Source organism: Colius striatus, chromosome 15, assembly GCF_028858725.1.
Source record: "Colius striatus isolate bColStr4 chromosome 15, bColStr4.1.hap1, whole genome shotgun sequence".
Classification (NCBI taxonomy): Eukaryota; Metazoa; Chordata; class Aves; order Coliiformes; family Coliidae; genus Colius; species Colius striatus.
In genome coordinates this window covers 6,033,482-6,057,167 of record NC_084773.1, presented here as the reverse complement: position 1 = coordinate 6,057,167, position 23,686 = coordinate 6,033,482, and the positions used below count along the sequence as shown (strand labels likewise).

At 38.2% G+C, this 23,686-nt stretch overlaps 1 protein-coding gene across 1 annotated transcript; it reads right to left on the bottom strand.

Annotated features, from left to right (window-relative positions):
- Positions 1-2,817: 2,817 nt before the first annotated feature.
- Positions 2,818-17,314, bottom strand: RFT1 (RFT1 homolog). Its single transcript, XM_062008338.1, has 13 exons — positions 17,147-17,314; positions 16,949-17,034; positions 16,389-16,505; positions 14,376-14,565; positions 13,678-13,779; positions 12,612-12,746; positions 12,268-12,346; positions 11,940-11,990; positions 10,547-10,677; positions 9,235-9,379; positions 7,084-7,189; positions 5,533-5,782; positions 2,818-4,651 (listed from the first exon to the last, which is right to left on the bottom strand). Exons 1-13 carry the CDS (start codon positions 17,207-17,209, stop codon positions 4,487-4,489), a joined length of 1,620 nt encoding a protein of 539 aa, XP_061864322.1. The 5' UTR covers positions 17,210-17,314; the 3' UTR covers positions 2,818-4,486.
- Between the last annotated feature and the right edge of the window lie 6,372 nt (positions 17,315-23,686).

The window sequence follows — 23,686 nt, the reverse complement described above, 5'->3', positions numbered from 1 at the left end:
TGACTTATTCAGATAGTTGGTTTAGTTATTACCAAGTCAGTGGAGCTGGTAATAAATTGTTTACCAACACAGGACTTAAACTCTGTCAGGAAATAATCAAACATAGGAATTAACTGATATTCACAAATGATCATAAGACTTTCTCACAGGTAGTACATGACCATGCCTGTTGCTGACACAAGCAAGTCTCTTTGGAACAGCATCAGTGCACTGTTTCACACTCCTCCCTCTCCCAAGGATGAGCCATGAGGGAGTCTGAAATACTTCTGCATTCAAGAAAGTTCTGGGCAAAACTCTGCAGTCTTCTCCCAAGCTCTGTTCTGCTATTTTGAAGCTGACTCTCTATATCATAAAGAACAAAATATGGTTCTTGTTTATTACCAGATTAGAACTACTTACACATCTTATCTGTGCTTAGGGACTGCTCCCTGAATTATTTTTTCTTCTTAACACAGCTTTAATTATTTCACTCTTCTTAAATGAATCACAGACGTAACATGTCTTGTTCTCTTGGTTACATTCCTCACCGCTTTCTCAGTTCAGTGACATGGCATGAAAGTTAGGAAACAAGTCACACTAAACACAAATGTATCTGTGAGTGATAAAACCTACCTAGCAAATAAACCGAGCCCTGTTAGATACCACAACTAAACAGGAAGTCTGACAAAACGAGAATCAGAGTTGTTTTGCCTATCCCCACAATTACAACAGGAAAAGCATCTGCCATTGGCTGCACGTGCAAGTGCACATTTAGACTGTGAATGAAGCTCACTATAGCAGCCTGCAGTTACAGACATCCCAATTGAAATATTCCTCCTTCTAGATGACAGCAGTGTCATGAATACTGTGCATGAACCACAGTTGAGAGCCATAAACTAAACAGAAAAAACATCTTTTTGTGGAAATAATCCAAAATGCAACAGATAAGCACTTCCTCTCAGTTCTGTTTAGCTCCTCCAGCTGCTAATGCTTTTGAGCACGCCTTGCATTTAGTTTCCAAGGCCCAGCTGTACATCAGATGTGGAGAGCTTCAAAACTTCATTTTAAGCTTCTAATGCAACTGAACTACATTTACATAGCACTATCAGAATGCAAATGAGTGGTGTATTTTGTGACGAACAAAATCATTACATCTCAGCAGATCTATTAATGCACTGGTACAGTTCAAAAAGCTCAGATCCTCTCTCTCCAGTACTAGCTTTAAAATATGGGTAATTAAACCACAAAAAAGTGTAATGTTCAAACAGTCAGAAATATAAAATCCACAAAAATCACTTCCAAGTTGAGATTTAAGCACTACCCAGAAGCCAGCAAATTATGACTCAAGGAACTTGGCACTCAGACAACCCTTCACACAGACTAAGAACTCAACACCTCTTATGGGTGCTGAACCATGATATATGTTCAAACTTATATCAGCAAAAATAAAAGAGGGAAAAATGCGACTACAATGATGCCACTTCTCACAGAAATACTACAAGTAGATTTTATGAATGTGTGTGGTTGAAAAATTAATTTGTACCTACAAGATTGTAGAAAAATCAACCCAATTTAAGTACCAATTGTACCAAAGATACAGAGAACACTCTAGTAAGCCTCACTGGAAGACAAAACAAAAATGTTAAGGGAAATAAATTTTACTCAGTGTTATTCTATTATGTAACCATGGTATCTGACAGTTGTTTGAAAGGCTTTCATACACTATTAAAAACAAATCATCACTATGTATGAAATAATTAACTTTTTCTCCAAAGAAAACACTTGCATTCTCCTTTGGCTTGAACTAAAGGATTTCAAGAACACTGCACAACAGATTCATAGAATTTATAGATAAGCATCCCATTATGTCTTTGACAGACTCACAAAACTGTAAACAAAAGTGAAATTTGGTCAAGTTCAATCTCAACATTGTCCCTGAGTTTGACAGTTTGCTTCTTTAGAACTGAAGCAATTAACACCTTTCACATTAAGGATCACACAGATAAATATGAAACCTGGATATAGCTTCATAGTTCCTGCCACATAAAACACATGAAAAAAAACACCCCAAACACTAAAGCCAGCCAACTATAACTGAACTGCTTTCAGATCAAATTTACATGAGAAATGTATCCTTCATTTGCAAATAAGCCATGATGAGGCCACCTTCAACGTCTTCCTGATTCATATGAAATTGCAATTACTTGATGAGATGCAAAGGACATTTATAACCTTTTCCAATATGAAACCAAACAAATTAAATTTCTAAACTTCTCTTTAGATTCATACACAGCATTTATGTTAAAAAATTATTGATGAAACCAAAGGGCTTACTGATTGAACGACGAGATCTAACATTGCCCTGTTTATGACAAACCTAGTAGCAGAAGTAACACCACTGTACACAGCTGGGATCATCTGTCTAGACAGCATGATTTCAAGCTCATTTTGTACAAAAACCTCTTCCATTTACAAAGCAATTCAAGTACAGGGCTACACAGAATTTCTCATTCCAAGTAGTTATTACAATTCACCGTACAGATAGTGATATTCCCACAGTAAGGTCCCCAAGACATGAAGAAAAAGACAGGTCCTAAAAAGAATCCACAAGTTTAATTGCCTTGGGTTTGGGTTTTTTTCACCAATTATGAACAAGGAAAAGAAACTGTATGTGTTGACAATTTTTAACAGAGAAGTTTCAACCCTCTGCAATATATGGAGCTGCACTTCATAACAAACTCCACACCTGATGGAAACAAGAGAAAAAAGCAGCGATAAGTCAGACGAGACAATTTAAAAAGCAAAGAACTGCCAAATTGGCTTAACAGGACACAGTGATGTAGAGTTTGTTTTATTTTTACAGATGTCATAACAACTTCAGAAGAATCATCAAGTCTCATGTACTACCTTCCAGCCAAGCAATGGAGACACCACCATTAGCCAAGCAATCACACTCTTCTCTTCCACTGTTATATTTTCCACTTCTCTGTGATCACTTTTCAGTCACCAAATTCTCATATAAAGTTATCTCTGGCGATACTCTCCAAGTGAAAACTGTCAGTTTGGAAAATGTTTCCAACAGTACCACACTGAAGACAGTGAGAGCAGAAGTCGTTTCGTATTGTGAACTGCAGTTACCAGGATGAACTCCACAATGCCATTACAGTGAAGTATATGTTTTATAAGCATTGTCAAGATCTGCAGAGCTGCTACAGAATTAAACTAAAAGCTTTCAATTGCACATGTCTCAGCAAATATTTTTTCATCACTTGACACCTTTTGGTCCATCCAAATGCTGCAAAGGGAATACTGGCCATTACGATCTGCCACTTGTATGTTCTGAAACTGCCAAATTCAGATCTTAGACCAACAATAAAACACACCATTAGTAAGCCTAAACCAGCAGCCTAACATCTAATTTTACAGCTTCTGAATGTCCAGATTTTCAACAATTAAAAAAAGAAAAATCAATACACAGGTTAAGATCAAACAAAATAAGGAACAAGATGTGAAAGAAATTCCAACAAAAAGGAGCATTCTTCTATCCAATAGTGAAAGTTCCAACATGGATAAATCCTCAAAAAAAATCTTATTAAATATATTTAACATTTGATTTCACAGACAAGACAAAACTTTTATTAAAACATTTTTGTTCATGCTGGCTTTTAAAATCTCATAAAAAAAACCAAATGACAATGGAGGGAAAGTAAGTAGTTTTATGATAAACCTTCTGCAAGTTCAGTGTCAGTGCCAATGTACTTAACATCTTCTGTAAAACACTGCTCAAGCTGCTTTTCTTCTTTTAGCTAATGCTTCAGAGTGTTTTTGACAAGTTAATCAATAGCATTCATACATGAATAGTACACTGAATGAAATAGCCTTTCACAGCCAGCATGGATACAGGTTGTATAGTCCATTACTTCACTTGTAAACGTCATAATTTTCTGCTCACCATTTTTACACTTCAAAACACTGACAACTCAATCTCTCTGCCCCACATTAAGTTCTTCTTCAATAACAATTACATTCTATTGGTCCATAGCCCAGTGTTTTCTTCAGCTTTTGTTTTATTTGATGGGTTTTTTATTTTCCAACCAGTTAAGCAGCCCACAATACCAAATAAGGCATTCTTAATGACATGTTAAGATGTAAACCATATGATGTCTTCAACATGTACTCTCCATTGGTAAAAATGGGAGCTCTCTACATGAAGTCTAACTAGGTTATGTCAGAAGGGTGTTATCTTAGATCTTCATTCATTACCAAAGAGGCTGTTTGTAGAAAAGCTTAGATAATAATTATGCATAAAGAAAACATTACTCAGCTCTCTTTCACTGCACTGACCAGTTACAAGATGAAATAACAGCTGGTAATCTTTTTACATTGTCATCCCCATACCAATACTTCCAACAAACACATGTAGAAACCTTTTTCCATACATATCTTATGTAAAAAATACTGCCTTTTATTGCAAGCATGTACAAGAACTGTTCTTCATATGAGCAATTCACGTTCCTTTCTTCATATACCGGGAGAGGAACTGACTTCTGACAAAGTGGATCAGCTTGGTCTCTGTGCAGAACATAGTAACGATGGTTGCTGCAAAGCACAGCGCGCCCATGCTGATGTGAATCAGTCTGCCCATCCAACCCTTGTCGCAGCAGAACAACACCTACAGCAAAGGAAAGAAGTAACTGCAGGAAAATTCACCAGCACAAAGTAGGTTTACTGTCTCAGTAAAAAATAAGGTCCAACAGCTCTCTTGACCATGGTAATACCATGATCAAGCTGAGCATGGTATTGTCACATGCACTGGTCCTACAATAAATCATCCTTTGTATCCAAAACACTTGCTTTCTTAAGTAAATTCTGCCAGCATAAAGGAAGCATTCAGTAGGCACTTGATAAATATGGAAGTTATTAACTGGCATACAGAAATATGTTAATTGAGCTATTAGGAAAACTCTGCTGGTGGTATCACACAAGCCTGCTACTTCACAGCAACCCATTAAGCTATTTTGTAACAAAACCCCACTGGATATCTCCTGTTCCAAAATACAAAGCTCCCCTAAGGCATAAATGGATTTTCTATTCATCAGATTTTTGAAACTGAAATGCTACCATCTATGTAATAATTAGTCTGCACAATTACCTTCTTACAGCCTAAATAAATGTGATAAATATGTTCTTGGCAATTTTTGTTTCTCTTCCTGTTTTGGATGTTTTTTCTCTATCATTTCTTTATTATTTAATTTTTAACAAGTATTTCTTAGTGCACCATAAAATTTCAATTATTAAGAGCTAAGACCTTATCTACAGACAGCAGAAATGTGTTAACATTTATTTTACTTGTCAGATACACCTTCTAGACGTGGCAGAGTTTACTTTGTATCAAGATAAAATCTCTTTGACCTTATATCTTACCTTGCCTGTAATGGAAGTCTTCTGGCCTATCCTATAAGTCTTTTTTGGTTAATGGTATTTTTCTGATTGTAGTCACAAAAGTTATTTGACACTTTCACAGTGAAAGTATCATCTGAGAAAGATGCTTACCTCTGAGAAACCAGTGATCACTCCACTCAGGATATAAATGAGTACCAAGAACGGTGAGGGAAGCAAGCCTGTCAAAGGTCTGTAAGTGCTTTCTTTGAAGTAATCATAGATATAGTGGATGCTATGAGCTATTCGAATGCCCATGTTAAAGCAGTTGGCAAGGATAAAGCCTATACTGCCATACCAGTGGGTCAAGAAATAAGAAATGCACAGAAATGTGAAAGACAAGGCCAGCATAACAAAATTGTACCTAGGAAAAAAAAAAAGAAAGAATTTAATTATGTCTACAGTTACAGTATTAATTTATCAAGTTTATCTTTGAAGAAATACCACAATTCCTCTTCTGAAATCAGGAACAAATTCTCTTACTTTTACACGTTCTCTTATTTGAAGACAAATTTGAGAACTGCGATGTTGTCAAAAAAATCCATTGAAAGAACAGAAAATACATCCAACAAAATAAACCAAGAACTATGATATGTGAAGGAAATGCTATTTCACTTAGCAGCTGTACAGTCATTTCAGAAAGTCAAATTTAATAACAATAGCTAGTAAATACTTGTGTATTTAAAATACATAAATATTTTATGTATGTGTTAAAATTTGTTCAACACCAAGATAATACATTATTTGCTTCCTGCTCTGCACAGCAGCTTTGAAACCAAGTTCATGCTTTGAAGGCATCATGAAAGCAGCCCTCACTAACTCTAAAAAGATACTATTTCACTGTGAAAAGTAGATCACACTGGAATGAATTTGGAAAGGCCTCGTAAGGGACAGCCACTATCTAAGTCAGAAAAAGGTTGATGGTAGCACTGGGCAACCAGGCTTCAGTGAAGAATCAAGGATAAACACAGAATCAAGAACAGGCTGGAAGGGATCTCAGGAGACCATGAAGTTAAGAGGCTGGACTACAAGTAGATAGCCACTGAATTCAGACCCACAATCTAGATTATTCAAAAGTGTACCTGATATATACTACCTGTATGCGAAAAACTGGCACAGTTGCAAAACTTTAATGAGTCTTAAGGCAATTATCTTAAGAACTGAAACTTCAAGCATATATATACAGAAAACAAGACCACATTTAAATTACTTTCCATGTACCAAAAGCTGATTTAACAGTCTTTTTATTTCTGATTTTTTTATACAAACACTTAAAACACCTGCTAAAGTTTTCACATCTGAATCTACATACTGACAGCTAAATAGTTGGTTTTCACTGGGGCAAGATACTTTAATGCCAATTTCAAATGTAATGATGCTATGAAGTGATTGGTGCAAGTAAATTTTAAGAAGATGAATGCTCATCAATAAACATAAGCATGTAAAAAACCCAGAAGTAGTGTATGTTTGCTTGCCTTTCTGTTGCACCTGGCTCTTGAGTCAAGGAAAACAATTTTTCATCTGCTGACAAAAATTTGCTGTTTGGAAAAAAAGCATTTCCAAGCACATATCCCCATAGAACTATTGTTCTGTTAACATACTGAACTCCCAAGCAAACCATATGCAGGTTAATGACAGGAATATTCTGGAAACACTACTTCCTACCTGTCTACCTCTTCTTTGCACATCAAAGCAAATGTAAAACATTCTGTTACTCCATTGACAGCAAGAAACAGGACATACAAAGAGTAGCATCGAAGGAGATCTGGACCTAAAAACACATTAGAACAATAAGCAGATTATTATTTATTTGATAGAACCACACTGTTTTTATCTTCATAGACATTAAAGAGACAGAAATTGTAATGTTATCAATAATAATGTAGACAACTTAATATGAACAAGTTTTGCTGTCTAGGTTATCTTGACAAGACAAAAGAAAACTACAACTAAAACTCAAATCACCAAAAATATCAGTTATTATAGTAACAGAAAATATATTCATTAAAAAAAAGACTTTATTAAAGGGGATTACCTAATTAAACATTGGTATTTAACAATCTAAACCTTCTCTTGTACAGTCATTTGTTGAAATTGGGCTGGTAGTCACTGTGAGGTACTAAAAGCACTAAAATTTATATTTTGAACACAACAGTAAGAAAACCATAAAGGCTGTTCACCACGGCTTTTTAACTAACATTCCTGAATATTCCTGATTGATGGCAGCAATGTAACTCCTACTACTGAGTCTCTTGTTTCCTTCCAAAGAATAACTGTCCAGTGAGCAGTAAATACACTGCAGACATGGGACAGAGCTGAAGACTTTCGAATACACATAAAAACGTCAGACTAGAGAACAATCGGGGGGGAAAAAAGCAAGAAAAAACCCCAAATCTCTAGTCAACTAAATCAATGCTTGTGCTCAACATTTCATTTTCACACATTAGGTAAAAAGATAAAATTGCTTGTGAATCACTTGACTTGTATCCACATTCCTAAACATTGGCCTTTTCAGTCAAGTAAGCATGTCTAAAAGATTAGGTCCAGACACCCATTTTTTAAGAGAAAGAGGAACAAAACCCATTTTCTTCATAAAAAGTGTTGATTGCTGCAGTCTAAAATGACAATTTTTCACAACATTTTCTTTCAGAGCCTGATAAACAGCAGCAACACAACTCAGAACAACATGCAGAAGTCATTAACATTTTTTCTTTGCTATGCAGCCACAGGATTTTCCTTAAAAATCACTACGGAAATTGAGCATCAGCTTCCAAAGAACATACAAGGGTCTAAAGCAGAAGCATCTAAATGCTTAACAGAAAAGTGTCCACAGAGTTAGAATACCTTCAGTGCTAATACCATTTGATAAGGTAATTGCAATTTGTTTTAATAAGCATTACACAATTGTTATAGTTATGGTTTGAAGGTGCAACTGTCTTCAGCACCATGCACTGTGACATGCTTTCATCTTCTCTGCAACTTTCTCTTAATTGTAATAAATGTGAAATGAAAAATGCAAGTTACAACTCTCCCACAATGGCACACAGGCAAAATTTCCAGACAGGAATGCAACAAAAAAACTACTCTAAGAGGCAGCTAGATCTTCATCCAAAATAGATCAAGCGAGGAACTGAGTCATTACACAGGGCTCAGCCACACAAGGCAGATTGTTTTTTCTAGCAGGAGCTACTGTAGGTCAAGTGACAAACCACTGAAACAACTCCAAATGCCAGGCTAAAACTTACATGTTTACATTTCAAGAAGGAATTAAACAAACCTTTACTTTCACTCCTGAAAACCCAAGGTGATCTACAAATTCCTTGACTGCTCCTGTAGACAGGTTTGTAAAACTTACCTCTCATCACGTACAACTACAGTAAGTTTGTTACCATTAAATGGTTTAGCACTATAAGTATTACTATTTCTATGCTAAAACCACAGATTTTTTGGTTCAAATTTGTTATATTGGATTGAGGTGGGGGCTGTTATTTTAAACAGCTAGAGTTAGCAATTTTACATCATGGAGTAGTCAAACACCTCTTTAAAATGTTCTTTTCCAACCACGTGAAATTGCAGGAAGTTAGAGCTCCATCCTGATCATTCTTACTTATTGCTCCTCAGTATATTTCAGTTTAAGGTGCTTACATGTTAAAGATGCTATTACAAGGGCATCAGTTCTAGATTCATTCAAGCTAAGTCACTGATTTCCATAGTAGTTTTACAGGAAAAAACCCTGCCGATACACAGAAAAAATTGTAGCAGCTGCAGTTTCTCTTTTTAAAGAATGGCTTCTTTACTAGTTCTGCAAACATTTACCTGTTCCAGAACTGAGCATGGAGCCTCCATAAATATCCAGAGCCAGCTGAGAATATGCATAACCAAAAACTGTGATGGTAAGACCAATGAGAAGTACAAGTTTCAACAGCAACTCCAATACATTTGCAGCCATTGCTACATCATCCTGAAAAAAAACCATTCAATCCATGACATGGATCAGAGTCAATGTAATAGCTATTTTTATGTTGAAAATCTACTTGACAGAAAAAAAATGTTTGCACAGGGTAAAATGGAGTGAAACTTGCCCTTTGTTATGGAATTATTCATATGTCTGGTTTTAACTTGTAACAATTTCTATATATTTGTTATTCCATTCTGTGTTTTACTCATCACAAAACATACACAATTATTAGCCATAAACATGTCTGTTCAGCACTTGCACCTGTTTGAGAGTCAGTAAAGAGCAAAGAAGAGCACAGCCCACAGCCTAGTCTGAGTCAGCAGGAGGGTCAGATATTTATTGCTGCATAAGACTACAGGATTTGCCACACCAGAACAAGCAACTTGTCAGGTTTACTACCTCATTACAACCAGCATTCCTGTAATTCTTGTAACGTACTGGGATTTCACTGCATACAGTGAAAATACATTACCATTTTGCCAGTTATATCTATCAGGTACATTACATATAAAATATGCATATATGGACAGCTTTCTTAGTGACCTGAAGCATGGCATTTGTTTAACAGTATGCTACATTACGAGCAGCAGGATTACTGTCCTAGTATGAGACAAAAGTCCAGGCTGATCTTTGTGACTGATAAGAATTTCTTACCTAGAGCATGCATGAATGCTGTTCTGTGGAACAAGGATCTCATTTGTTTGACCAGTAATATTCCACACACAATTCAAAACTGAAGAAAAATTAGTCTTTTCTTCCTAAAACTGCACTCTTTGGAAACACTACTGTTAAGTACTAAACAGTTACTTATGTTTTCAATAAAACAAGTATTTTCAGACAGCATTTATTTATTAGAAATAATATGCTTTCATTATTTAAATAATTGCCTATCTGGAAATACACAGTACACTAGGGCTTACATCAGACAGTCATGAGCAGATGATGTTAACTTCAGTTCTAACACTAGGCAGTATTATGCCACCATATATCTTCACTTCTATTTCATTAGCATTTAATCTATTCTCTTTTCTTTTTGTTCTCCACTTGAACTTCTCAATTTTAGCAGCCTTTATACTCAAATTTAAACACACTCTTCCATCAGTCACACTTCTGTGATGCAACTTATCTGTAACAAAAATACAGCATTCAATTAATTAAAAATGAACATACCTGCTTCTGATCCTTTACATTCTTCCCTCTTTCCAACACTTTTGCAAAGAAGACATAAAAACTCTCCTCAATAGGCAAAAAGATAAACCTGGCCACCAGTGAACCAAGATTATTCACAATATCATATACACCTTTAAAAATTAAACAAAACAAGAAACAACATAGCAGTAACCTGTATTTTTTTTAGGCACATTTTAATTCCAAGTCTTCAACCGTGACATAGAATTCAATTTAACATTTCCACCAAACACAGAAGAAACAGGTGGAATTTAGTACAACATGAAAGCAGCATTCCCTAAAAATTCTGACAGTCACAGCAACTACAGCTCAAAATTGCAAGGCTTGCTCATGGATGGCAAAGCTAGAACTAAAGCATCAACTACACAGATGTGACTCTAGTAGTACCAAGTCATATTTAAAATTCTCACTGTAGAGGAAGTTAAAAGATCCTGATAGTTTCATTGAATGAAAACAGGAACGTAAGGATTTACTGATCCTGGAGAAAAGTATCTATTCTTAGTGAGAGGTGGTTCCTTGCTTTCACTGAAGTGGAAGAGTAATCATTTTATCAGCACTTCCATCCTCAGCAAGATACTACTCCAAACCTGCTAAGACATCTATGTGTGTGTATACATATATACACACAGAGAGTACAGTCATTGGGAATACACGAAGTCAGGCATATGGATAAGTGCTTTATATAAGCACAGTGAAATAACAGAAGGTGGTTCTGGTTGATTTCATAGGACTTGGAACAAATGTTTCCCAACATTTTGAGAATAAGGGTATTTTTGTACTCATTGCACATTTAAAGATCTTTCAAGTAAGTGGCATCTCAACTGTTCTGCAGGAGAGGTGGGTCAGACTGACACAGTTCCTGGCAGCAAGCACATGTACCAACTATTTATATATACAACATACTACTGCCAACAATTACAAGTAACTCAAACTATCCAAGAAACCTCAAACAGTGGGCAAACAATAACAGCCTGTTTTCCTTCCCCAAGCTATAAAGATCTGAGGTGCTGTCAACTCAGTCATCTGAACAGCCACTGCCACACATAACTCTAACTGCACTGAATTCTTTTACAGGACATAATTCAACTTTGAGATGCAAAGCAGGACAGGAAACAGTGGTAAAACAGAATTCTAAACACTGAAGACAGACAGCTGTAATAGACCAGATACTAATGACTTTAAAACAAAGAAACAAGATGCACAGTATCACACATCCAACTGGAAAGTTTTGATTCAGAGAATAAAATAAAGTCCACAATCTGAAATTAAATTCTTTTTTATATCTCTCTTGATCACCAAGACTTTGAAAATTCTGATTTTCAAGAGCAGAGATGAAGAAAACTGTGCCACCATTCCACAATACCATCACACTCACCCTGATCTCCAAAATTCAACACATTCAGAAAAGTCATCACATATCGTTCACCTGCAAGTTCAAAACAAAGATCTTAAGAAAATGTCCCTAAAGCTTTCCCAGTATTTGTTCAGGCTCTTCCAACATTAAGTACTCAAGAAAACAAATCAAATGAGACAGCATCTAACACAGAATACCCTCTAAAATGTCAATCAGGTTGGTAACATCTGTTGGCAACAATCTCAGACTCACGTGCCCACGCATCCCCCAGAACTTCTGAAGCTCTAAGTCAATTTTGTAAATAGTATTCATGAGTTCTTCTCCATCACAGCTATACGTCAATCCTCACCTTCTGTCAAAATCTGTTTCAAGAATGATTGTTTGAAGAAACTCCAAGTCAACCGTGCTTCCTTCCAGTTAACAAAGGTCTGAAAAAAAGTACTGAGATGTAACAAACAGAATGGCAACTGCAGAGTAGAAATAGAAAATATAAAGCTGGCACAACACTCTTCTAGGCTAGCTGCAGTTGTACTATGACAAAACCCCAAAATGTCATATCTATTAACAATTACACTAAAATATCCCTAAATTCAAGGACCAATATCACTCTGATCTAGGAAATACTTTTTTCCTTGACTAAAATCACTGTTGTTGCAGATAAAGAACTCAAACAAGCTGAACTGTGCAACCTACCTCATCTTCCACCATATTAGGTAACAGAGCTTTTATTCTAGCAATTGGAAATGACTTCTTTGTTGCTTCAGGAGACCCCAGAAACGTGACAAAATAAATTACATAACACATAACCAGAACACTGACATATAAAATCTGTAAGGATAGAAAAAGAAAGAAGAAAAGCAAACATTGATATAAAATGAACTTACAAATGCAGAATAACGTGCTAGAGTACCAAAATTAGTGAGGATAAGTAATAATAGGTAGTTCTTATACCTGTCAAAATTTAAATACAGTAAACTCTTCCACTGAGAATGCTGTTGATTTTTTTTCTGTAACCTCTAGGTTTATCATAGGCCTTTACCAACTTCTATGTTCTATTCAGTATTAAAATCCAATTATAAAGCAATCATTCACTCAGCCAAAAAACCAACTTGACAGAGCAGCTATCGTCTACCTGTCTTTCTTGACCAGTTATAAGCTACTTACTACAGCCACTGCACAAAACATAATCGGATGTCCACATCTGAGGTGGGTCACATTTTCATTTCTAAGCAAGCAATACTGCACAGGCAACAACTCTATTTTTCAGGTGCTAATATATCTAAGAAAGTTTTAAACTCAGTTGTACGTGACTAGCAGTTTTGGGAAAGGTGATACAGGTTGGTGGTAGAGGCTGATGAAGTTATGTGTGACTATAATCTTCTGCACAGCAGAATCCTAACTGTAACATTAATACTGAAACCAGGGAGTAAGCAGATTCTTTAAGCATTAGAATGTATAACTGACTAAGAAGAAAAGTTAAGATAAAATCTGTACAGAATAATATAACCTTATTTGTAAAATATGCCTTCACAGGCAGTACAAGGTGCTTTTGTCTACATCCATTAAACTGCTCAAGGTCCAAGCTTCAATTCAGTAACAAGTATCAGGACAATACTAAATACAAGTCCTAAATCTTAAACCTCCCAGGATCATTTTATCTCAGCTCCTCTAAGCTATTTAAAAGGCTAAATGTTAAAGGCAATAGTAAATTAAAATTCAGATTAAGAATTTACAGAAAAACAGAACACAGGTAACCCACCTGAGCCAAGGCAAAAACGTAGAGGCCCCACTGAGGATAAAGGACTACTAAAATAACTGTCAAAATGCATTTTGACACCACTGAAAGGCTTTCAGCAATTACCTTTAAGAGAGAGAAAACAGGAAAGGTGTACTTTCTGCTAATTTAATCATGTACACAAACTTAAAACACATTAGTTTCACATACAGAAATTTATGTAGGAATACAAGACTTTCAAAGTCAGTGTGACTTTCATCACTATTTCTTTCTGCTGACTTGGCCTTCTTCAACTGTAATTTCTCTGAAACTTTTCTATTCCTGCATTTCCCAATTCCTCCACTGCACCTTCCCAGTCCTTTGTACGGGACATAAGGGAGAAAATTTTGCTTGAGACAATCACGTTCTCAATTGTTGCTATGAAATTCTGAAATGCAACAATCAACTGAAATGCAAAATTTTGGAAGTATTGTGCCTCTCCCTCCAATTAAAACTCAAAAACAATTAAGCAGTTAATCTGCAAGGTGATAATTACCAAATAAAACAACTTTCTTGCTCTAACAGATACAAAGTTCTAAGTTGCACCTATATCATATAGTAGTAAACATTACACATAGCTTTGTGGGGGTTTATATGCTTGAATATACAAAGATCTAGTTCACAGATCTCAAGAGAGAAATACAATTAGACACCTATGCAAATACCCCAGGGATTTTACTAACCTTAAGTCTCACAAACAAATGAGCTTGGGCTAAAACCCAGAGCGGCTCTCCCAGAAGCTCGATAATTGCAGAAAGACCAAATGTCACTACACCAGCCTGATAATGAGGAACCACAGAAGGATCAGGTACTTCAAGCAAGTGTAGCCAGACTAAGCCCAAGAAAATAGACCAAAAAACACCAAGAGGAACTCTAAAAAGTTAACATAAAAACAATCAACAGAAATGTTACATAAGCAGAAAAAAAATCACATGAAAATTAGATTAATATTTCACATAGTGCCATAACAATGGGGGGAGGAAGCCCTGAGGAATTCATTTCTATTATTACAGTACCAAGGAAACTTTTTTTGTAATGCACAAATTTAAAGTACACTTCTACAAGACAGAAAACATTTTTTACTTGTCTATTTTCGACTCAAGAATCTAATGTAAGGTGAACTATCTACATTTCTTATTCCTTAGGACTGAACAATTCTGACTCCTTATGAGCCTGCAGAGTACTAAAAAGCCCTCACTCTTTGCAATTTTTGTAGTCTGTGGTTACCAGGGGTTTGGCAGGCAAGCTTTGTTGGATCTTGCTGGAAGAGATACCACTATTCCAACTGCTAGCCTCACTCCTCCAGAAAAAAAAAGCACTATTTCTCCAAAGAATGACAGCAAAGTGAGCAGAAGAAAATACATGCCTGCACCTCAGATACACCAGTTCACAATGCCTTACTCAGAGCCTCTCTGGTTAGTGACTGTAGCTAAAAAGCTAAGCTAACCACAGGAGTGCAGACACGTATTACTTTCTCTTGACACTGCTTCAGGAACACAATGTTTCTGGCAGAGTGCAGAAAGTTTCATACCACTGCAGCAGGTTCTATTTGACCCCACTTATTATCAGATCCCTAAGGTATTTGACATCAAGCTCCCTTCAAGAAAGTTCATCTTTTTAAGTTCAGCTTCTCTATGAAGAAAAACTTGGAAAGGAAAAGGTACACATAGTGACTGTTAACTACTATTTAATGGCCACTCAAAACACAAACAGGAGAAAATGGATTATAATACAACAAAGAATGATTTAAATGATTTTAAAAAATAATTTTAAATGCAAGTATTAAACTTACCTCCCAAAGGGACAATCTCTCTTCTTTATATGTGGATGCAAATGACCACACACAACCTCCCAACCCTGGCCCAGACCTAATTAACAGTTGTGCAGTTTGAGGAAGTCAGTAAGGTGACCTGAGAGAAGAGCACTACTTCGTCATGCAGGGGTAGTCTTCCACCACATCAGACACGTTTCCGACCATATTTGAACCCACCTTATTGTGGCTTCACAGCCACATCTAACTGAGAGGTTCTAGCAGAGAGATGTTTCTCCCTCTGGCTTCCTGGACACAACCAACTTAGCTGTGATACGGTGTTATACTCTCTGGCTACAGTTTCACATAGACTTTGAAGTATCCACTTTCTGTTATAAATACACTGCAGTTGAATGAATTAGTCCTGCTTAATTCCAATTCTTTCTTTCATCCTTCCACATCTCTCCTATCCAACACAAACACTTACGTTGCAATGCCACTAAACTGCACCAGGGCTCAAGACTTGGAAAAAACTAAGGGATAAAAAATATCCAAGGACTTACACAAATGCATATGAAGTAACAGAAGAACAAGACTGAGGAGACAGAGGAAGAAAAAAATCCCCAAATGACTAGGCATTTGTGTAACAAGGCTGTCCTTTAACAGCTACAACATAAATGAAACTCCAGGCTGAGTGACAGAATAAGTGGCTCCCAGTAACACCTTTGTCTATACACTTCCACAAGTGCTCCAAAGACAGATCAAGCATACATGCTGAAATAACAGACTTGAGCAGCTTCCTGAAACACAACTGAAGCTACTAAATGCTCTAATGCTGAAATAATTACCTCACTAAGGTAATTATTTTATTACCTCTCATTTTTCTGAGCTCTCAGACAAGAATTAGAAATAATTTCTGAAGAAGAAGAATGATAAGGCATCTTACGTCAGCCACAACAGATTAATTGTTTTGGTCCAGTTTCGCTTTGTACTTCCACTCAAACAAGCTCTGCGAAACGCCTCCCTGGCTAGGAAGACGACTGTTGAATACAGTAGAGTTAGCCTAAAGGAGAGGAGAGAGGAAAAAAAAGGTAAAAATACTTTAATTATAAGCTAAAACCACAGTTGCAAAGTTTGCTGTATAGCAACAGCACGTAATACACAATTGTGTCCTGCTTTTCCTCAGCAAGCTGATGGTTTAACATGAAAACAGGCCAGCAGCACCTCTGTTTAAGGCAAAAAAACCTAATTGGAAACATTCCACGAGCAAACACTTTAAAATACTTAAGGGCAAATTCTGTAGCGTTACGCAGAGCGTTACTGGCGACACACCCTACAGACCGTGCAACAGATCCTGCAATCAAACACAAACGTTGTTCAACCGCCTGTCACGTCGGCAGCCGTGTTCCCAGCGCGGCCTCACGGATGGCGGGCACCGGGCCATCAGCGCGCTCGGGGTGTGGGACGCCGGCTTTCTGCCCAGGTGCATTCCATCCGCCTCCTCACCTGACGTTGACCACGCCGATCAGCTCTCGGGAGAGGTAGCGCAGAGTGAACGCGTTCAGCCCGAAGGTGACCACCCGGAACAGCACCTGTGAAGGAAGCCGCATGGGAAGCACCTGCGGGCCGAGCGGGGCTGAGGCGCCTCCCCCCAGGCGCTGCGCAGGAGGAGGAGGAGGGAGGCGGCCCAGGGCGGCCCCGCACCTGCAGCAAGGCGCTGGAGGAGGCCAGCCGGGTGGTCTGGCTGAGGACGTCCTGCGAGGCCATCGGCTCCTGCCCGGCCCCGCCGGCAGGAAATGGCGCCGTCGCGCCGCGATCTCGTCAGGCGGGCGGCGCCCAGCGCGGCCGACACCGCCCCGGCGGAACGGCGGCCGAAACGCACGGGGCCGGCAGCTCCGGTCCGGCCGAACAGCGGCCGAAACGCGCGGGGCCGGCAGCTCCGGCCCGGCCGGCACCGCCCCGGCGGAACGGCGGCCGAAACGCGCGAGGCCGGCAGCTCCGGCCCGGCGGAACAGCGACCGAAACGCGCAGGGCCGGCAGCTCCGGCCCAGCGGAACAGCGACCGAAACGCGCAGGGCCGGCAGCCCCGGTCCGGCGGAACAGCGACCGAAACGCGCAGGGCCGGCAGCTCCGGCCCGGCCGGCTCGCCCGGAGCCTAACAGGAAAAACTTCTCTCCTTCAGGAACGCTTTTGACATAAATAGTTGGCTTGCTAAGTAACTGGCCACTCCAGTCTGCTCAGGGCTAAAACTAACGCTCAGCACCAGCTTTTTGCTTCGCAAGTGGGTATTCCACGATAACAACGCCCCAAAACTGCACTCTAGAGGGCTTACGAGAAGAGATACCATACTCAGTAGCATTTTCTGACAAACTCTATTTTCCCAGACATTTCTGAGAAATATTCATGCAAGTTCCATGCAGTCTTCTAAGCTGGGGAACAAACCTACCCATCTTAACCATCTTAGGGAGAAAGCCAACCAAAACTCAAGTAAGGCACCCTCACTGCAGGAAGAAGAAAGTATCTTTCTTCATTATGTAAAATAACAAAACAACAAAACCCAAAACAAAAAAACCCACACAACAAAAAACCCCACACTTTCCAATAGCAAAGATGCAATTTGGTCATAACAGACTTGAATTTGATAATATACTGACTTGAAATCTCCCAAAGAGATAGGACTTTAGACTCAATGCAAATCAGCACAGGAGTCTCAGACAATTTCAGATTATTATTTAAGCAGCAATATAGCAAAAGATTGTTGCAATGTTATAGAAAATTCCTTTCCAAACCATGGCACTTCTGCCTCACAAGTCATATATTTTCTTAGTAATGTTACAGATGAACTAAAACTTTTCAGGTCTAACGGTGATGTACTTGATAAAATGAAATTTTCCTTTCACAAGGACAAGGAACTAAGTGTCTTGAGAAAGAGGCTCTGGCTGTAAGAAGAAGGGGTTAATACTGAGGCTGTAGTAACACTCTTTGCTTTGGGATGACCAGGATACTGTTTTGTATCCTTCAAGAGGGACCAGAGACTGGTAAGGAAGGAACCTCCTGCCTCAGAAAGCTGGCTGGAAAGTTGCCTAATTAACGTGAGGTCAGTAAACATCTGCAGTAACTGGTGGACAGGTAATTACGGCAGGGGGAGACGGTGACCACAAAGTCACAGCCCACCTCCCCAGTTTATACCCCAGACCCAAAAGAAGAGGGTAGAGAAAGTGAACTAAGCGTGCATATTCGTTACGTGCTAGGCCAAGAACTACTAGCCAATCACTAAACAGAGTAACAATTTATAGGTATCAGAATATAGAATATGCTGATGTTCTGGTTATAGGTCCAGAATGGGAGCTACTGTTGGGGTGTGCTAGCTTTGGGGATTACCACCTAGTACCCATCTCTGAGCAAATATGCAATAAAATACCTCTGCTCTCTGTGTGTATATTGGCACATCACGTGAATGACCCCACTTTTGGGACCTGAACAGCAGCTATTAAAAAGAGCTGAGGCAGGGTGTGGAGGAGAGAGAATATCTGACCCTTACTTGATTTCAGCTTCTTAATGACAGAATATGAATAGCAACAGTTTAAGTCAGGATCTTAGCAGAAGGTATATAAACAACCAAAATTCTTCAACCTCATGAAAGGAAGCTGTCTCCATCTATTTTGTCTTCTGCATGAAACCCCATCCTCCTTTGAGGCATTACACCTACCACTTCATTCTTTCCATGTCCCAAAGTTTTTCAGATTTTTTTCCTTTGCTTCTTTTTCATGCTAACATTAAGTAACCTGAAAGTGATGTATAGATGTAGATATACAAGGCAGAGGAGTATATCCTATGAATATCAGTGTGATACTGATATTGGGAACACCTAACTTGTAAAAACCTAACAAAAATATATTATTATCCTCTTGTATCCTGTATCTTAGAGGCAGTAATGGTGACACAGGAAATCAAAAGGCATCTTGTTATGGCTTGTCCTGATGTCAATAGAGGTAGTTGAACTGTGGGGATTAAAATCCATCACAAACTACAAGATGTGCTGCACAGAGAAACAAAAATGTAGTTCAAGAGCATAAATGATGCATCATCTACCAACACCCCAGCAAGGATTCATGCTGTTCTCTCAAACATTTTCATGACAAAAGGAACTTCAAGGAATAAAACACAAGAAATCAGTGTGCTAACTGGAGGCAATAGTCCAACCTTTTCAGGAATCTGACATGGGCAACAGTAAGTGACAACTAGTGATGTTTTGTTGGACAGTTTGGTTTGTCAGCTCATAAAGCTGAAATAGAAACAGCTGCAAAGCATGAGGAGATGGAAAATAATAAGAGAAACAACTGTAACTTCTTCAGTTTTAATAAGAACCAGCTTTGTCACTTACACCCTCTTGGCATTAATGTATCTAAGCCACTAGGTGGCAAACGGCCTTTGAGGCAGCCAGCAGTTAGAGACAAGGGTCAGTCCCTTCAGACAGCCTGAAGTCAGACTGAAAGTGAATATTTTTACTCAAGTAGCCTCTTTAAGATTCTACTGTAGGTGAACTCAGAACAACAGTGTGAACTGGTATACAGTCTCAAGAAAGCTTCACAAGAATACAGAGTCAAAATATTTGCTCTCCAATTCCCACAGCAGGCAGTGCCTACATAGAGCATTCCTGCGTCCTCTCATCACAACATATACCCTTTGGGTTGTCCTGAGGTAACTGTTTGTGGCAGCGTACTCGAAAATAGTTCACTTTCTTAACAACAAAAGAGGCAAGCTAAAATAACTACTACTAAGGTCTTGATTTCCAGAGTTAGGCTGCATCTGGAACTAAACTTGATTGGATGTTCCTTCAGCACAGCACACATACTACTTGTCTCAAGACAATGCGACTATTGTTATTATTAGAGGTATATAGATCCTCTATGGCACAGAGAACCTCTTCCTCCACTCCAAAGTTGAACTAGTCCAAAAAGACCAGACAGTTGTATAGACAGACCGTAGAACAAGTTAGGACTGTTCATTCAGACTTTCAAACCACAAAATGTTGTGTTTCAATAGCTCAACAGCTGTGTTCGACTGGAGATAACTATTTTATTACTCCATTAATAAGGTATTTTAAGATGAAAGGTGGACTGAGACCTCAAATCACAACCTTTATATGAATTGATAGTAGTCCAGAAAATTTAAAACCTGTTAGGACCAATGCAAGACCTTCTATAGCATCATCTCCTTTAGAAGGGAAATCCTCTTCAGCTAAAATATCGATGATTTCTTTTAGGGCAAAAGTTTCCCAATTTATGACAAAGTGAGACTGGGAAGCAAGAATCTTAAATCATTAGTAAGACTTTGAAACAAACCTGAGCAGTTGCAATGGCTTCTCTCATGTGCTGCAAAACAAAGATCTCATTGCAGAACCAAAATTGGATCCAGTCTAAACGATCAAAAGCAAGTTTGCAAGTTTATTAACTCAAATAAAAACCGTACTTTACAGTTAGTAATATAGTTTAGTATCTTCATTTTATTTGTGCATTTCCTTTCACTTAAATGTCCCTTGAGAATTACGTTCAAAAACCAACTGTGCTATGAAATCATAGGCAAAGTTCTCAGCTGCTGCCTGACACCTCCTAGAATAGTGCATGATGTAACACAAAATAACAGACTAGGCTGAGAGCTAAGGACTGTAGATTTCTGCAGCTGCTGAAAAAGCTTTTAGCTTTTGAGTCAGGACTGATTTTATAAACAAGCAAAACAAATAACTAAACACTCTGGTGCTGACTGAGCAATGTTCTCTCTCAATAACATCCTGTCCAGTTGATTCTGTGCACAGAAACCAAGCGAGATCCCCAACACCCACCAGGAGCAGCCAAATGCTGCTGCTCTTGTGCCCAGCCCTGCTCTGGGCCTCTGCAGCTGGAAGGAGAGGCTCTGAGGGCAGCAGGCCCTCCCAAGAGCATGTACCTCATTAAAAGATGCATATGCACTCCTCTAGCCATCCCTCTGGCCTGCAGCCTGAATGTCTCATGGATTCTAGTGAAGGAGACAAGCAAGTACAGAACTGCTGCTGTACAGTACTGTCTCTGCAGAGTTCACCTCAATAACCCACAATTTGTAAGGAGCATGATGCTTAACATAACTGCTCTGCCTCTGCTACAAGCCCACACTTTACCATTTCATTAACAAGGACAAAATACTTTATTCTTGGAGTGGCAAGAGATATTTTTTTCTGTATTGCTTATAAGCCTTTTACCAACACAGGATAAATTATCTTAACTCTGGTTTTTCTTTATGACTTTTGAAAAGATAATGCATAGAAGAAATCTGTCCTTTTTGCCTGATCATACAAAGCCTGTTGCTTTACAGAAATAACTAGGTTGGAGTCAAAGCAAAGAGTCACATGGAGACTTACCAGACTAGGCACCAATTCTCATTAAGCTCCCTCTTCCCAGCCTCCCTCTCAGATCAGGGACATATCCAGGGATGTAAAATTTCCAATCACACGCAGAACGCAAAACAAAAGATTCACAGGTCATTCACCAGCAAATGATACACACTAGGAGTTACTGTTGTGCCCATTTTTCTTCTCTCCAAAATGTCCTCAGAGGGCTTTTAGATTAGCTTCCCTAGGCCTTGTAGACTGGAGTTAATCTCCGTGTGCATTTTAAAGAAAAACTTGCACCTTTTTTCTGTCTGCATTCTTAGTTCATCAATGATTTATGTCTTTTCTCCCAGATGGAAGAATAATAAGGCCTTCTGAAGAGTGCAGAGGAGTGTTTTTTTTCCTGTGATATGCAGCATTTGATAAATGCGGTTTCAACTTTCCAGAGTGGCCTTTGACTTTGTAGCTCTCAGGTTAATTTTGCTTCAAACATTTTCACAGTACTCTGGCCCTTAGTTAACCGTTTCTATGTAATTTGATCAACTGGTTTTGTTGCCTTATCAATTTAACTTTTAAATTCAATTTTCATTTATTGAGAGATTTTATGTATTACGTATATGGAAGTGTTACATACATATAACACTTTGTTATATGTAAAATGTAGTGTAAAACAATGTTTAACTTGAAGGAAAAGCAAAAAAATTCAGCAAATATACAAGTAAAATAGTGAAGTATTAAGGATGGGATAGTGCTAAATTTAGAAAAACAATGTCAAATGATGACAGTGTGACCTTTACAGTATATTATGCACATTTTAAGAAATAGCATATATTGATCAGAAGAGCAAAAATGAATGTTCTGCCCAATGCTGTCTGCTTCCAGTAAGTGTTACACATTTCCTGTTTATTTTGAAATTTAAAAATCTGTGACATTCAACTGACATCCTAAAAATCCACAGAAACTTCCAAGTTCTTTAATCTGATGGAAGGAATTAATTACAGTAGTTTGGTCACTGGACTTAGCAAGGTCCTTGCTCAAAACTCTTGCAAAATTTGTACATTCCTTAAACACGTACATAATCAATTCTGCACAATTTTTATCATCCCATGTGTTCTAAATACTGTTTCCTTCATATTTATTTATACATGTCCAAATTAAGATGTCTGTCTTGCCTTTCTCAAGGCTAGAAATCCCAGCCATTTGCACTACCATCTAACAGTCTGTGTGTTACCAGTCTCCTAACTAGCTTAGGAAACTTGCTATCAGCTCCTCACATTAATCACTGAATAGACAATTTATCTAATTGCTGTGTGCCATGGAAGACTATGAATATATACAATGAGACAACTATAGTGGAACATCTCTCAATCTTTTGGGAAAGTTTATAATATCAGCAATAAGATCTTCTCCTAGAGAGTGTTTCCTTTACTTTGTAAAATATTAACTGCCTTCATTTGTTGCTCATGTCAGATATATGCAACTTCAACTATCACTGTGGTAAGTACTGTTTTCTCAAATTCTAACTTAATAACCTGAATTATAAAAGTAGCAATGAGCAAGTGCTGAGGCAAAACATGTACATTTTTCGTCCTTCCAGTGAATTGTGTAAGAACAACTTCACAGTCACACTTGCTGCTACAGTTTCTTGTTGGCTAGTGCATTACTAAGGAACACATAGAAGCGTTTTCTGGAGCATAAAAGCCAAATTGAACTTATAGACACAGATTTTGCAGCTCTGAGCCCTTGCACATGAAAAATTTCTACTAGCTAGTGCTTCACATGTTTGGACTACAAAATCACTTTATAAGCTTCAAGCTACCTCCCTTGAGGAAAAACACACTTGAAAAACACAAAAGTGCAGAAAGGCTTCAAGAAAGACT

What these genes read in the sequence shown, in the direction of transcription:
- RFT1 (XM_062008338.1), bottom strand. Translation starts at nt 17,209, where the DNA reads ATGGCCTCGCAGGACGTCCTCAGCCAGACCACCCGGCTGGCCTCCTCC. An exon ending in ATTTGTTTGTGAGACTTAAG is followed by an intron (nt 13,780 to 14,375) that starts GTTAGTAAAATC and finishes TCTCTCTTAAAG; the next exon opens with GTAATTGCTGAAAGCCTTTC. An exon ending in GAAACAGATTTTGACAGAAG is followed by an intron (nt 11,991 to 12,267) that starts GTGAGGATTGAC and finishes TTGAACTTGCAG; the next exon opens with GTGAACGATATGTGATGACT.